We start from the raw sequence: 16,859 nt of genomic DNA on the forward strand, positions 1-16,859 counted from the left end.
GCTTGTAATAAATCCTAATTGGTTTAGAAATGAGGTTAAGGTTAATGGACCCTTCGCATGATCATTGGGTCGTAAGTAAGGCTCGGTTTGGGCTCAGTTTAGTATTTTGTCCATAAGGTTTGGGCTTATAATATATCGTTGGAAAACTCTTTTCAAACCCCATCCAACTAAGCAATAATTGGACCGAGATCATGGACCAAAATAAACTGGCTTGGACGTTTTTATAAGTTGGACACGAAATAAATGATTTTAAGGACACAAAATGAATGATTTTGGGTTTAAAACATTTAAGGACAGATTAGAAATGGTTAAGACGAAAGGGAAATTCACGAGACTCTTCAACTCTTCACCTAACTCGATAATCAAAGACATGAAAGGTACTCATCGCTGGGTTTGGTTTTTTGGGAAGACACAATCAGGTGTCTACACTAACCCTTTTTTTTTGTGGCATGGTAGGTCCCTCATCCTATAACTTCTTCAAACTCAAGTTAAGAAGTTCGGTTCATGACAACTTAGCGACAATATGCATCATCCTTTAAGACAATAATAGCAATGCACACACTTTCAATCTAAGTAACACAAAAGTTTTTATAAATGAATTTAAAACTCATCATAGAGAGATCTGACTAGCAATTGAGAGTGACATAAGAAAATGTTATCATCAAAAGGAACAATCTTCAAATTATCAATTCATTGCAAAGATCGTGGGTAGATCCATGGCTGATTGCTCATATAATCATAAGTATTTGCTTCCTTTTTAATAATTTGATAATTAGAGTATTAGTTTCCCCATACCTATTGAGAAAAAAAATTCAAATATTTCACGATTATAAGAACGAAAAAAAAAAAGAAAAAAGTAAACCATTAGAATTTAGGAGGATCCAATAATCAATAAGCCATGATTTTCACCCAATTGCTAACTTTATTGAAATATAATACTCCATAACAAACAAATAATTGTCTACCCACCATAACCTAACCTTTCATAGTCTCCCTTTTTCTCACCTACACTAAACTACTTTATATCATTTCTCCACAATCCATTACCACCATTATCCAACATCAAACAACCAAAACCTTCCATATTAAAAATTAAAGCTTTCCCAATTCCAAAAAAAAAGAAAAAAAAAACAACCACTTTGTATCACATATCCGTTTTATTTTTATTTATATATTATTTTCTTAAAATTAAAATTTTGCTCTCACTCGTTTGGTAGCTCCACAAGTCCGCAGTACAACCCCACCTCACCTGAACGGCTGAACCCAGAAAAAAAAAAGAAGAATCAGTCTTTCAGTCTTCAAATTCACTTCATCATTTCCCTTTTTCCCCAGAAAATTAATATCTTACCTTCATTTTTTCAGTTTTAATTTAATTATTTTTAAATCAATCAACTATAACGATTTGTTCTTCAGTCTTTTTTCTACCTGTTCTTGGGATTAATTTTGAAATGTTGGGATTTTTATGGGTCCGTGTTTCGATCGAAATAGCGCTGGATTTTTGATGGGAAAGTGGGTTTTTAGTGAAATTATTCATGGAGGTGATGATTTATAAAACTCCATGTTTTGGGTTACGATTTGTTAATTGTTTCAGATTTGCTGTCATTCTTTTCGAGGTAAGTTTTTACATCTTATGTAATCTAATTTGTGTAATTGTAGAATGATTACATTAATGGAATACTGGGTTTTTGTTTTTGGAATTATTTCAATTTTTTTGGGTTTTCTTTTTGGAAAATTAATGTGAATATATGGTAAATTTGTGTCATTTTTCCAAATGGGGGTTTAATTTTTTGGCTTGATTGGAAATTAGTAATGAAATTAATACTTTATTTACATTATTTCCTTAATTTTTTTGTGTATTAAACAGATTACTAATGTTAAATTTAACTCAGAGAGAAAAAAAAGTACTACTAGGTATGACTTAAGAGATTTAATTGTGTCATTATTAGCTCAAATTACACAATCAAAGTGACAATTAATCGCAGACGAAGGGAGTTAAACTTATAGTGTGTCTAATTTTCAATTCTTGAGTGACATTTGAGGTGACCAAAGTGTTTATTTTTAAGGGAAGTTCTATTTTTTGGTTTAGTTTCTAATCAATTGAATTTGAGGTCACTGATTTTTGCTTTGGATAGTGAAGCAGCTTAGTTAATTGTCAATTCACAGTTGTCGTGTAAGTTGCTTATTGGCTAATGTTTTACTGTGGCAGATTGTTTTGGTATTGGGGTTTTTCTCAATCTCATCAGAGTCCATAGATTATCAGCTTCAACAGCAAGGGCAAGAAAGGGAAGTCAAAAGTATTAGCTCACATTCTTGTATACATGATCAAATTATTGCACAGCGGAGGCGACCTGGTCGCCAGGTTTATTCTGTTACCCCTCAAGTGTATGAGGAGCCTAGTTTCACTGAGTCTCTCAGCCGCAAGGGGCGTGCTTTGCTAGGTATGATGGAATCCATGCCACAATCTGAAGATGGAAAGTGGCCAATTAGAATATTTTTAAATTATGACGCAGTAGGTCATTCTCCTGATAGAGATTGCCGAAATGTTGGGGACACTGTAAAGGTGAGGATTGGGAATGGTAGCTGCATTTATGTGCATTGTAGTGGTATGCTTTTGCTGATTCTCTTGTCTTGTATGTTGCATCTTGGTTGATCAGGTTGGGGAGCCTCTTATGACATCTTTTCCAGGAACACCTTTTTGTAATCCTAATGTTGATCCACCAATTTCGGGGGATTGCTGGTATAATTGTACTTTGGAAGATATATCTGGAGGTGACAAAAAGCATCGCCTGCATAAGGTTTGCATTTTGCTTTCCATTCTTACTCTATATGAAGCATGGATTGTGTTGATTTGTTTTATGCCACAAGCCTAATGTTACAGAATGTGGTGTGAATATGTACACTGCAATGTGATTTATCTTTTTGTTGATCATGTATGTTTTATTAGCTGTAGTGATTTAAAGATAGGGGCAGCCTGTCTGTTAAAACTTGGGTGATGCTCAAGTGAAGCAATAGGGAATTTGGAAAATTGGGATACATGATGTAGTCCAAGTACTTACCGGGCTTGAGCTTGGGGTCAATAATTCCAGTTTCCTGGGTTTTATATAATTGTTTGACCCCCTTTGTATCAATCACAACCTCCTACGGCTGGAAAAATGTTTAGAAACAAAAAAATTGTTCATTGTTCTTGCAAGTTCCCCAATTTAACAAATTTTAGGTTCATTTAAGAAAATGTTCAGTTTAAGTATTACTCAGTTTACAATCTTTACATATGGACCTGTCAAGTAATACCTATGTCTGTTAATGGATGGGCAGGCTCTGGGGCAGACAGCTGACTGGTTCCAGAGAGCCCTAGCCGTTGAGCCTGTTAGAGGAAAATTGCGACTGAGTGGATACTCTGCATGTGGACAAGATGGAGGTGTACAGCTACCAAGGGAATATGTAGAAGGTTCTGTCTTATTTGGCATTTAGTGTCAGGAATGGATTCTATTATGTCAATCTTCTGTTAGGGTTCATGACAAAATTATTTCACTTTTTCCTTTCAGAGGGTATTGCTGATGCAGATTTGGTTCTTTTGGTAACCACAAGGCCAACAACTGGAAACACACTAGCATGGGCTGTGGCATGTGAGCGGGATCAGTGGGGCCGTGCTATTGCAGGTAGATTTACCATACATGATCTGGCATAGGGATTGGGTAATTGGGTTGATGTATCTCTGCTATATTCTTGACAAGTGATAATTTACTTTTTTCTTGTTCTTGAAGGCCACGTAAATGTTGCTCCCCGCCATTTGACTGCAGAAGCTGAAACACTACTTTCTGCAACCCTCATACATGAGGTTAGTGATTTTAAATTTTCTTTTGATTTTTGTTTGAGATAGAAATTAATAAGCTTTATCACCTATCACCGTTTAATTTTTTCAGGTTATGCATGTTCTTGGTTTTGATCCACATGCTTTTGCACATTTTCGTGATGAGCGCAAAAGAAGACGAGCTCAGGTAATTTTCAGTCTAACAAAAAGTTTGTGTGTGTGTGTGGGGGGGGGGGGGTTCCCTTGGCATACCTTGTGTACGTTTAAAATTTTGGATTATGGATGTTAGATTTCTTTATAAAGAAGGCAATTGGTGGAAAATTTTTATATAATGCTCGAAATGTTTGTACCAAAAAACCTTTAAAAGCTCAAGGCCAGCTACAAAGCAGTGGACACGATTCACTGGCTCATTGTTGGTAGTATACAAGCATGTGTGGAAAGTATGTAACTTAGTTACTGATTATTTTTATTGAAAGCATGCAAAGTACAATCAAACATGGTTTGTTGCACACTTGCACTTTGGCTTTTATTACATGAAAAGTGGAGTGAAATATGGTTGGGGTGGTTGTAATTAACCCAATCCTCAAAGGGAAAAAGGATATATCTAGATCTTTTGGCAACAGAACAAATGTGTTTTGTGAAACCTTATATATGAAAAGGAAAATATCACCACAAATCTCTTGCCTTGAGTAGAACCTTGACCTTCCAGGTAATGTTGGCTACTAAGATATGGTGCTGTGCACTGCTGATGACAAAAGATGTACACATCCTATTAGAAGTGCATGAATTCCACACTCTCGAGTCTACCACAGAGAATTTTAGAGCCAGATCATCAGCATGTTTCTTAACCTTCCTAGACCTCCGTGAATGTGTTTCTAGTATCGTCAACTTGGTAAGCAGACAATCATTAAACCTAAACACAGAGGTCAGTCGGTCACTATGAAAGCTGATGTTAGATTCCATGGACAAGCCAGCGTCACTCTAGATAGACTCTAATCATCCTGCCTCATATTTTCTCATGCTGAATAGTTGTCAAAAGATTTACATTGATGAGGGGAACACAAATCTCTTACATCCCGAACCTCCATTTAGTTTCCAATGACACAACAAATCCAACATCCAATATGGTACTTGTGCTTAAGATTGATTACTTGTCTTAGATCTGGCCTAATTGATCTAATGAAATTCTTTGCAAAAGTGTTGTGTTCCTTCTAATTCAATGCTTGGTCTCCTGTGTTCATAGTTTGAACCTCTTTTACTATAAATTGGAGAGGGGAATTCACTGAATATGAGAGAATGCTTCCAATGGTCGGCCAATTTATGTTACCAGTAGTCTACTGTGGAATTTCTAATGAAATAAAATACTTCCTCCGTTTTTTATTAGATGCATAACTTTCTAAAAATGGAAGTTATGATTTAGATGCATCACTTTCATTTTTAGTTGATAAATTCTCTCTATCTCTCTCCTATCACATGTGCTCCCTTTATTTTTTTTCTCTCTATCTCTCTCTTCTCCAAAAATTGCCTAGGAGTCTGCAATTACAAAAGTGATGCAACTAAAAAAATAAAATAAAAAAACAGAGAAAGTAAAATGTGATGTCAATACTCTATAATTTAATTTAATTTCTTTTCATTCTTTTGTGTTCTACTTGGTTGATAATCATAATATTGATATATTATATAAATTATTTTGAAACAGGATGAGTGGATGTTAGATAAAGTAGGATAAAGTAAGAGAGAGTGTAAAAAGGTGGGGAAGTGTAAAAGAAAGGTGAATAAAGAGATTGTGCGGAAAGGTGTAATTATTATGGGATAAGAGGGGTTAGATAGTAAAGTGAGGTATGTCTAAAATAGAATAAAGCAATGTGAGCATTAATAAGAACTGAGTATCTTTTAGACTTAAAAATTAGGGTGCTTCTTGCAAGAACATGATTGCTCCACGAATGAACTATAGTTGTGCATTTATTATTAGGTAGTTGAAGCCCTGTTGTCTGATAGTGCTATTGCATTATAGTTTATTCACAGCTTGGTAAAGTTTTGAAAGTTTGACAATTTGGGAAGGTCAATGTGTCGCTTCCTTAGGCACTTGCCTTATTTTCACTAATCCTTTCTAATGTTAGTGCCATAGTTTCTCTACTCAATTTAAAGTCTCTATGGCTCTCTGTTCAGATTTTAGATCTTTGTTGTGTACAGACGTCATTTTGAGGAAAAATCTTCTTTATCTGAGCAAATAATCAGCATTGATTAACAACCTTTATCTATAACTATCTGTAAATTTCTGTAACTTTGGCCTCACGTCTTGTTTGCAGGTCACAAAACATAACATGGATGAAAGGCTAGGAAGGATGGTAACACGTGTGGTGCTCCCTCGTGTTATAATGCACGCGCGGTATCATTATGGGGTATTTGATTAAACTTTCAATTCTTTGTGCATGTAACTATGCAAGCCTTATGACTTAGTGTATAACATATCTGTTACTTTGGCAGGCATTTTCTGAAAACTTTACTGGTTTAGAGCTAGAAGATGGTGGTGGGCGAGGAACATCAGGTCATTCCATTCTCTTTTGTCTTTTACCCTTTCTATTTTTATCAAGTGTTGCCTTCTGAATTTTAAGCTATAATACCTTTATGGGAAAATAAGTTACAAAGAACCATTTTTAACACAGCATGTTATGTATACTGATACAAGATCCTTGGCCAACTCTCCACTCTGCTTTTGAACTTGGAGCCCCATATAAATATCTCCCTTTGTTCCAATTTATTGTCCACTTGCCCTCTTCCCTGTATGAAGTGGAATCCTACTTTCTCTTATTTTTATCCTTTTTCCATCACATCAATCTGATAATTTCGTAATTTCCACACTTGCTTTGTTGCTCTTGCTACTTTTATATTATAATTTCACAATTTCTACAATTTCCTATTTTTCCACTTTCAAATATATTATTCTCTTTTAACACATTTTGTCCCAGCTCTTGTTTTCTTAATATGCATGACAAAGCTTAATTGGAAGATAACATTTGGATGTTGATGTACTAATCATAAAGAGGGCTGGGGTGGGATCATTGTGAAGCGTAGGATTTTATGTCAGTGGAAGATATATTATGAGAAGATTTATAGGCTGTAATAGTGAAAGTCAGGGAGGGAGTTGACAATGGCTTCACCAATGGTGATGTCGTAAATGATGTGAGAAAAATGACTAGCAGTAGTTAATTTAAGAATTGTAAGTGGCAGCAGATCTGGATTGAGAGATACAGACAATTGAATTGCTGATGGGATGTTAATGATGAGATAAGAGAGGTTGGTAGTTGGTACTGAATTCAGATCTTGAATTTCGTGGCATGCCGAGGAGAGAGTAGATAACAAGAAAAGGGGGGGGGGGGAGGGATTACATGGGTAAAAGGTTCAGTAATATCAAGAATGTTCACTGTGAATTTTTTAACATTAATGCTTGGTAGAAGTGGTCATTTCAGGATTTTGACATGTAAAATTCCGTAACAACTATGAACGTTCTTATCATCAAAGGGTCTTTTAACATATTATAATATGTACTATGTTATGTTACGGTTTAAATTATTTTAAATAATTTGTGCATATCTCTTCCTCAAATTGCATGCCTATGAGGTGATTTGCATGTAAAAGGAAATGGAGAAAGTATTTTTTTTTAAAAGCCATGTGACCATGTCTATACCCGTGTCCATTAATTGGACAGTGCCCGTATTTTCAGGGCTATGACAAATTAGGCATCCAAATTCTTATTTCCAACCTTGTACTGCAGTGCTAGTAACATAAATTTGAAGTCAGGAGATACTGCATGGATGTAATAGTTTTGCACTTTTTCCATATCTAATCTAATGTAATTCACCTTTTGTAAAACCTCAACTGTTTTCTTTGTTTGTACTTCCTATAAGGCTATAAATCTTATAAATCTTTGTTTGTACTCCAATGCAAACATTCCTTTTGTGCTAAGTTCATTAATGTATCTAAGATTTTTGCAGTTCAGTGACTTCTAGTTCATTGTATATGCTTTCAGGCTCGCATTGGGAGAAGAGACTATTGATGAACGAGATCATGACAGGATCTGTGGATACAAGGTCTGTTGTTTCAACAATGACTCTGGCTTTATTGGAGGATAGTGGATGGTACAAGGCCAACTATAGCATGGCAGACCGCCTTGACTGGGGGCGCAATCAAGGCACTGAATTTGTTACCTCACCATGCAATCAATGGAAGGGAGCCTATCATTGCAACAATACCCAATTGTCAGGTTGTACATATAACAGGGAGGCAGAAGGGTACTGCCCCATTGTAAATTATATTGGCGATCTCCCTCAGTGGGCCCAGTACTTCCCACAGGCAAATAAAGGTGTATTTCCATGACATGGATCTTCTATTACATTTAAATATTCCCCTCATACAGTCCTTCCTGCCCAGTGGCATTTGTGCTTAGTTCCTAATCATGTTGCTAGTGAAATGATTGAAAAGGTAATAATCTGTGGTGTGATTTATCACCATGGAAGAGAATTCTTTGTTAGATGCAAAATAGCTTCAAATGTTGAAATAAATTAGCTTATTTGTAGTATAAGAAATCAATCATATACCCTAACTCCTGATCAAATAACCCTGGAAGCATGTAAAATAATAAAAAGCATCAAATTGCATTGGATACTTTATTTTTTCTGCCTTTTCTCTGATACTGAACATTCACCTTCTGTATTTTATATTGTATTCTTGCTCTTGGAAACAAAATATAATTCTAAATATGAGAAGAATAAGGAGCTCTACGATTTAAACCAATCATGACAAACATAGAGCTCAGTCAACCTAGAATTTGTTTTTTATAATCTGGGTATTGAAAGATTAAAATTTCTCATATAGTGTTCAGAACAAAGATATTCCTGGTATGGTATCCCCATGAGCCTATTCTTCAAATGGGGTAAACTGAAGTAGCTGATAATTATGGCTATTTCATATGAACTGCTGAAAAAGACCTGTTTCTCATTTGAAACGGAGTGGGAGGAATTATTAGTGACTGTAATTTTTTAAAAGGTATCTTACTTCTGCCATTACTCCCATTAGATAGAGAGTAAGGTTGGATTTGAAATACCAGAATTGGTCAAGGGTTACACTTAGGTTCAACTTAAGAAAGTCTCAATTCCACGCCTTTGCAAATGAAAGAGCACATCAAATTTGGGGAAATTCCAAACTAATGAATAACTTATCTACAAGAGCAAATTGTTTATTTAAAGTTCTGTAATTCAGGATATGGAGAGTGGAATATTTGGAGTTTGAAGCTCTTTCAGGGGGGAGGGGGGACTGGTTGAAGAGGAAGAGTAACCTGTACCAGGAGTTCTATGCGCAAGTTATGTTGTTTGTAGACGTTTAATTTTTGTCTGTAACATAGATTCTGGATTTGGCTATTGCAGGTGGGCAGTCTTCATTAGCAGATTATTGCACATACTTTGTAGCTTATTCTGATGGATCTTGTACCGACACCAACAGTGCAAGAGCACCTGACAGAATGCTGGGAGAAGTGCGTGGAAGCAACTCCAGGTATTACTTATTCTTTATATTTGAGCCTGAATCTTGTCAGGTATTTTGGTCATGGTGTTGTTAATGAGCCTTTCTCGTTTCTGGTGGACATGAAACTTCTTCTAGATGTTAAGAGAAAATATATAAGTATTTGTAGCTGCTAAATTTTGTCTTGAACATGGTGTAGGTGCATGGCCTCTTCTTTAGTTCGAACTGGGTTTGTACGTGGTTCAATGACTCAGGGAAATGGTTGTTATCAGCATCGATGTATAAACAAGACATTAGAGGTAAGGCTGGGATATTTAATACTTGTATTTGTTGTGTACTTAAAAAGATATGGGGCTTCAACGTGATTGGTGGAATGGCTAATAGAGCAAGAGAAGATGCAATAGGAGGGATGGAAGGGGCCGTAGATTATTTGAAGCTAGTTGATTTGACAGGATGTATTTTTCCTGAGTGACAAAAGTCTTACTTCCTCCATCCCTTTATAGTCTTCCTACCTTTACTTTTTTGGTTTGTCCCATACATACTTTATTTTGTTTTTAAAATTTTTGGTTTGTCCCAAATAGACTTTTGCATTTCCTCTTTTGGTTTGGCTCCAGCTAAAATCTTTTAAACCCTCCCCATGATATGCTCCCATTATCTCTCTCTTGAATTAAAATTAAAAAATCTTAAAAATACTATAAGACAGTTTTATTTGGTAAGACCATATACTGCCTACTGGGTAATAGTAATGTTACTTATATGATTAATGAAGCAAAAATGGTAACTAGAAAAAAATGTAAATTAATACTCGTATATGAGTAGCAAACTAATATAAAAACATGATAACTAATTTCTAATATTATATATCACGCCACTGAAATGGTAACATGTAAAATAATAAAAGGTAACCAATTTTTGCTAGTAGTTACACTTCTTTTTACTTATAGTTACCCCTTGGTAATTAGTTATCAATTTTATTTTATTTTCTCTATTAGCTAAATCTTTATTAGTTACCAAGAGTGTGCTGGTGTCGTGCTGACATCATAATGGTCTTACTTACCTGGTTAGACCACCTTACAAGAGACATACTGTATATTAACCCTATATCACACTCCCCCAATTTCTCTCTCCTAAATAAAAATAATAAAATTTCCCTGCCTCAGCTTTTTAATCGTACTATACATGACAATGGTCCACCACTAGAAGTCTTCTAAAATTTTTGGGAAGATTTTTATGGAAAAAAGTCCTATGTAGACCCTTTAGCTAATTTATAGGGTGCTGTCTGCATTAGCTTGTAAGAGCCATTTTGTTTGACAAGGCAATTTGCTATTTAATATTCCTTTTCATGCTCATAGATTGCAGTGGATGGCATATGGAAAGCCTGCCCTGCAGCTGGTGGCCACATTCAATTTTCTGGGTTCAATGGTAATCACACAGCTAACTTGTGAAGTATGTAACTATATAATTATCTTTTCTTCCTTCTGCAGCCCTAAAATTCTATTGTTGCTTTGTTTAGGTGAGCTGGTTTGCCCTGCTTATCATGAACTTTGTAGCACATCATCACTTCCGATCTCAGGTCAATGTCCCAATTCTTGCAATTTGAATGGAGATTGTGTAAATGGGAGGTGTCGTTGTTTTTTGGGGTTCCATGGCCATGACTGTAATAAACGTAAGTTACCCCTTGCCCTCTGCAGTCTTCATTACAAAAGAAAGTTCGAAATTTTATTTTCCATGCCTCTGAAAGTACGTGCTAATTTTGTAATGCAGGCTTCTGTCCTACTAACTGTACCAACCATGGAAACTGTCTTGATAATGGGGTCTGTGAGTGTCATAATGGATACACAGGCGTTGACTGTTCCACAGGTAATGTTGAAGATCCTCAACATAATAAGATCACTGCTATTTGTGTTGTGTGATTTAGAGCAAGGGTTTACGGCAGCATAAACTTTGATTAGTTGGTTTTGCTGAAAAAGAACATATTACTGTCATCACTCAATATCATCATGCATAGTTGTTGTTTCGTGTTTGATGTGTGGCAATTAGCCTATTAAGGAATGAAATAGCTATCTTAGTTTTGCATGATTATGATTTCAGTGTCGGCTTCATCTATATGTTTGAAAAATTTATTAAGACTAGTAGATATCATTGCCTGTGATTTGTGCAAAATTTATCATGTAGAATTAAGTAGAGCCTCCTTATAACTTGTATTTTACATGAATGTGATTTGCAGCTGTATGTGATGAGCAATGCAGCCTTCATGGAGGTGTCTGTGACAATGGAGTTTGTGAGTTCCGTTGCTCTGATTATGCTGGCTACACATGCCAAAATAGTTCTTTGTTGATGTCAAGTCTCTCAGTCTGCCAAAACGTCCTTAAAAATGATTTTTCTGGGAAACACTGTGCTCCTAGTGAACTAAGTATATTGCAGCAGCTTGAAGAGGTGGTTGTCATGCCCAACTATCACCGTCTCTTTCCAGGTGGGGCTCGAAAGTTATTCAACATTTTTGGCAGCAGTTATTGTGATGAAGCTGCTAAAAGGCTAGCTTGCTGGGTAAGTTTGTTGGTTAATATGACTTATGCAAATCCCATTCTTTTTTTGGTTCATTCCATTTGCTGAGATATTTAGAGGATCTTTTAATTCTACATCTGCAAATGTTAAGATCAAAGTTGTTTAACTGAGTGAGTGTGTCAATATTATGCCAGTGCTAATTTTATGATAAATAAATGAGAGTTACTTTGCATGAAATGACAGTTTAAGTACCATTAGTATGTCATAGTGCTAAATTTTTGGAAAGCATATGTAAAGGAAAGTATTAACTTTATTTGTAGATCCCATCATTGTATTTTGTAATTTTCAAATTTGTAAATCCCATCATTGTATATACTTATGTCAGCTATATATGTATCCAAATACGCCATTGACGAGTTATCCACTGAAATTTATACCATTCCTTGTCAGAGAATACCAGCACTGCTAGCCAACTGCCCATACATCTATAAGATGATGCTCTTGTGCAACAGTGCCAGTTGGCTCATCCGTGGGTGATTTCATATCTCTGTTAGCCTATTTGGGGCATGTGGATGTGGTTCAGATGTTATAAGATTATTTGATGGCCTTTTCTATGGCAGATTTTGTGAAGGATATACTTGGAGTTTGAGGTTTGCTTATGAGGGCATGGAAGCTAGTTCAAGATAATAGTCATTTTGATGATGAACTTTTCATAGATGTTATGGAGTATAATTTGATTTGAGAGAAGGATGATTGTCTGTCATAATGTTGATGACTTTATAAGGGCTTGATTGAGCAATGAAAAAAAGACACATGTGGAGCATAAGAAGTTTGACTCCCATATGCTTTCCTTTTTATTTTATAACCTCTACTAGTCTACTTCCTACCCTATTTTACTTCTCTTTTCATCCCTAGTGTTTTTTTTTTTTTTTTTTCCTTATCTTGACCAATTTCTACATGTGCTGCCCTTGTAGGATAGAATGTAAGTAAGCAAGAGAAATGGTTGTTGCATCCCTCCATTCTAGTGAACTCATCTATGTGACTTATTCTACTATAGTACAATGTGCCTTAGTGACTTTGTGATGACAAAAAAAATCTATATCATTAAAAACCTACGTGATGAAAGGGAAGGTTGAGACCCTTAAGGCCATAAACCAATGTGATGGAGGATTTTGAGCTAAGGTTTATTGTCGGCTTCGGGTTAACATGGAGTAGTCAGGGAGTTGAGTTGTTTTGTTTCATCAGGGGCCAGGGTAGGGGATCAAGGGTGGTCTACTTGAAAAAAATATATCAGATGGGCCTATGGGCTCGGATAAGGGGGCAGTCATTAAGTGGTATGTAGTTTAATTAGGGTGACCCAAGCAGTTATTAAGTTGTATGTTGCTTAATTAGTTTGACCTTGCAGTTGATGAATTTTGTAGGATACATGTGGTTTCTGTAGATGGTTTTCATGTGGTGAGGCCGTGAGGGTGGTAGTGTATAACTTGCAGCTTTCTTTTGTTGCACAATTTTGGGAATTTGTTTAAAATCGATGAAGGCTTGAATTAAATTCTTCTTTTGTACAAAGAAAAGCCTTACTAAGCCTTTATTTTAACCATTAGATCATTACAATGCATGGTAAAGAAATATATTTACGTAAAAAAAATCATGGTACATGCAATAAGATTAGCTTTGTTTACTGGCACTCTATCTGCTATAGATTTAGGAAAGCAATTTCCTTTCAGTTTACATGGCATCCGTCAGTAGCCTTTATTGATCTGAAGTGATTCTTCAATTATTCAGTTTGCATTATCAAGCTTTATTTTTAGCAAGTATATGCATTTTTTTTTTTTTTTTGTTGTAGATAGCATTTATTTTCCAGACATTGAGATATTTACACGTGTATGTGTAATACTACGTATTTGTTAGTATATCTGCATCAGTTTAACTCACATTTGGGGCCTTTCTCATTCTAGATTTCAATTCAAAAATGCGACATGGATGGTGACAACAGGCTAAGAGTCTGCTATTCAGCATGCCAGTCTTATAACTTAGCATGTGGGGCTTCGCTGGACTGCTCAGATCAAACACTTTTCAGCAACAAGGAAGAAACTGAAGATCAATGTACTGGCGCTAGTGAGATAAAGTTGTCATGGTTTAGTCGCTTTAGAAGCGGCATTCACTATGTTGATAGTTCCATGAAAGAATCATCTGTAAAATATAGTCAGAAGCTGTAACCCCCCCTCTCTTTCACCTTTTAATTTTTATAGGCTGTTTATTGTAGGAGAAAGGCAGGCGCAATCTGTCGTGCCTTTAGGTGTAGGAATTTAGCTTTCTTCCATTCTAAATGTCATTTAGGAACGGGGGTTGAGTAGGAAAATTCAGCTAGCTAGACTTTCGAAATGAAAGTCCCAATTGTAGAGAAAATTGTATGAGGCAAAAGGAAAAAACAAAGAAATATCAAGGAAAAAAAAAAAAAAAAAAAAAAAACAGGAAATTGTAGGACAAAAGAAAAAGGAATACTTTTGTCAATGTTAAATCTCAGAGATGGCCGAAGGCTGTTTATAAGAGAATGAGAAATCGTCAATTTCGGTTTGAGTTTCGTACTTCATGTATGTATATTTTAGTGAAGGCATTTCTCCTCTGTGTCTTAGATGTTTGTAAATGTTAAAGCCTGGACTTGTATGTATGTTATACTATTGCAGAGAATAATGATTATCTTGCCATTCTACTTTGGTACCAAAAAAGTTGCAATAGTAAGGAATCTTTAACTTATAAATTTGAGAGGTTGTGAGTTTGAATCTTATCATCTTTATGTTTTCGGGGTGGTGAGTTTACTTTTTCTTTTCCCTCCCTTCTTTGAAGGACTTGTTTTGCATTCTTGACAAATATTGGATTTAGCAGACATTTGTGATTTGGACAAATTAATCCATTCGTACTACTGAAAAAAAAAATTTATGTCAATTTTATTTTTTATTTTATTTTTAGCTTAAACAATAGACTATTTATAATCAACTACTCTCTCCGTTTTTAATTACTTGCTTCACTTTCTATTTCCGGCCGTTTTTTAATACTTGCTTCATTTCCTTATTTGAAAGTTTTACAATATTTAATTCATTTCTCTCACCTAGTGGACTCAATATAAATCATATTTTATTAATTTCATATTCTCTATCCTCCAATTTTTCCACTATTTTTGCTTTTTACAATTTTTTATTCTTCCACCACTAACACCACTACCTCTATATTTTATTACTTTCTCCAATTTCTCCTAAAACTCCGCGCATGGAGAAATGGAGCAAGTATTTAAAAACGGAGGGAGTATTAAAAGAAGACAAGTTGTCGCTTGCCATAGTTGCCAAGACATGCGCTCTATTGACCATTTCCCGGCTAAATTTTAATGGGAAATTCTCAATGATGACCCCTAACTTCTGCTACGCACACATGGTGGCCCTTTTGAAAATAGATTGTAAGAAATGACCCTATTTAAAAATTCTATCTCACTTATAACCTTATTTCATTAAATTGTAAATAAAATTAACTATGGTTAGATATTTTGAGGAAAAAAAAAAAACCTTAACCTTAACCTTAACTGCCACCGCCTATCTGGCCGGCCCAAGACTGGATATGGTTTCCCATTACCCCGGCGGCGACGCTACCCCAGCCCCACCATCACCCAGAACCCCAAACCCCGCCGACGACCCTCCCTCTCTCTCCTCTTCCCACCGAAATCTTAAACAAGGGGTTCGACTGAACCACAACCACCATCTGTTTAGGGTTTCGACTGAGGTAAGGTGGTTCCGAAACCCTAACCCCAACCATCCTACCTTAGTCAAAACCCTAACCGAGACGGTTTGGGTTCGATTTGGGCGGAGGAGAAAGATATGGGGTTGCGGTGGGTGAAGAGTGGCCACGTGGACAGGGTTTAGGGTTCTTGGTGGGCGATTGTCGGGGTGGGACTTGGATAGCGTCGCCGACAAGGGTGGTAACCCAGGGTGCCGGCAGTGAAGGGGGAGGGGGAGACGGTGACTAGCTGGTGGAGGTGGTGGTGTGGGTGGATAGTTGGTAGATGTAATTTTTGTATGTGTTTTTTTTTTTTTTTTTTTTTTTTTTTACAAAAAATCTTATTATAGTTAAGCTTTATTTAAAATTTAATGAAATAAGGTTATAAGTGAGATAGAATTTTCAAATAAGGTCATTTCATATAATCTATGTTCAAGATGGTCACCATGTGTGCATAGTAGAATTTTGGGGTCACCGTTATAAATTTTCCAATTTTAATTAGTTTAGGGATAGATTAATCTATTTTAGAGAAGGGGGATGGATTAATCTATTATGTATTAGTTAAATACAAGTACTTACCAATGATTTTATTTCTTATGAAATAAAATAAACTAAAATTTATTGTATTATCAAGCAACATGAGGGGGATAAAAAGAATAAAAGTGCGAGGATAGTTAAAAATTTAACATTTTAATAAAATGTTCAAATTTTCTACTTCCTCTAATTCTTTTTGTTCTTCCCATTTGAAATAGTGGCACTATATATGAAATGATAAAATATATTGAATTTTTCTCGATATTTATAAAACGTAATGTAATCATGTTGAGTCTTAATCTAATATCTCAATATCTTGTTTATTAATAGTCATAGGTTATATTATTTTTACTAATATGCAACTAACGATATTTATGGTCAAAGTAATATATTGACAAATATGAGCAGTTAAAATTGGAAGAACTTTTGGAATCAAAGGGATATAAATTAGCACTATAACACTTAAAATTGTAACCCTATTCCAAATTATGTTCCTGGAAATGATCATAAATGATCAGGGTAACGATGATGATAACAAGGATGAACTTGAATTTTATCCTTCTCAAGACAATTTTAATGGGTCATAATTGATTAGGGTAACGATGATGATAACAAGGATGAACTTGAATTTTATCCTTCTCAAGACAATTTTAATCGGTGCAGGATTCATGCAAGGAAACTACCACCCCCACGATGTGATAACTACTATCCAAGACCTCTATAAAAATAGAAC

The 16,859-nt window shown here is 35.5% G+C and overlaps 1 protein-coding gene across 1 annotated transcript; it reads left to right on the forward strand.

Moving 5' to 3' along the window:
* The first annotated feature begins 650 nt into the window (after window positions 1-650).
* LOC110686392 lies at window positions 651-14,535 on the forward strand. The gene is made up of 17 exons (XM_021862998.1): window positions 651-1,613; window positions 2,207-2,560; window positions 2,655-2,795; window positions 3,313-3,445; window positions 3,543-3,656; window positions 3,762-3,835; window positions 3,921-3,995; window positions 6,118-6,210; window positions 6,296-6,356; window positions 7,839-8,171; window positions 9,232-9,358; window positions 9,525-9,624; window positions 10,678-10,747; window positions 10,839-10,991; window positions 11,090-11,185; window positions 11,553-11,872; window positions 13,786-14,535. Exons 1-17 carry the CDS (start codon window positions 1,533-1,535, stop codon window positions 14,044-14,046), a joined length of 2,586 nt encoding a protein of 861 aa, XP_021718690.1. The 5' UTR covers window positions 651-1,532; the 3' UTR covers window positions 14,047-14,535.
* The last annotated feature ends 2,324 nt before the right edge of the window (window positions 14,536-16,859 follow it).

This window comes from Chenopodium quinoa, unplaced genomic scaffold (genome assembly GCF_001683475.1).
Source record: "Chenopodium quinoa cultivar QQ74 unplaced genomic scaffold, ASM168347v1, whole genome shotgun sequence".
Classification (NCBI taxonomy): Eukaryota; Viridiplantae; Streptophyta; class Magnoliopsida; order Caryophyllales; family Amaranthaceae; genus Chenopodium; species Chenopodium quinoa.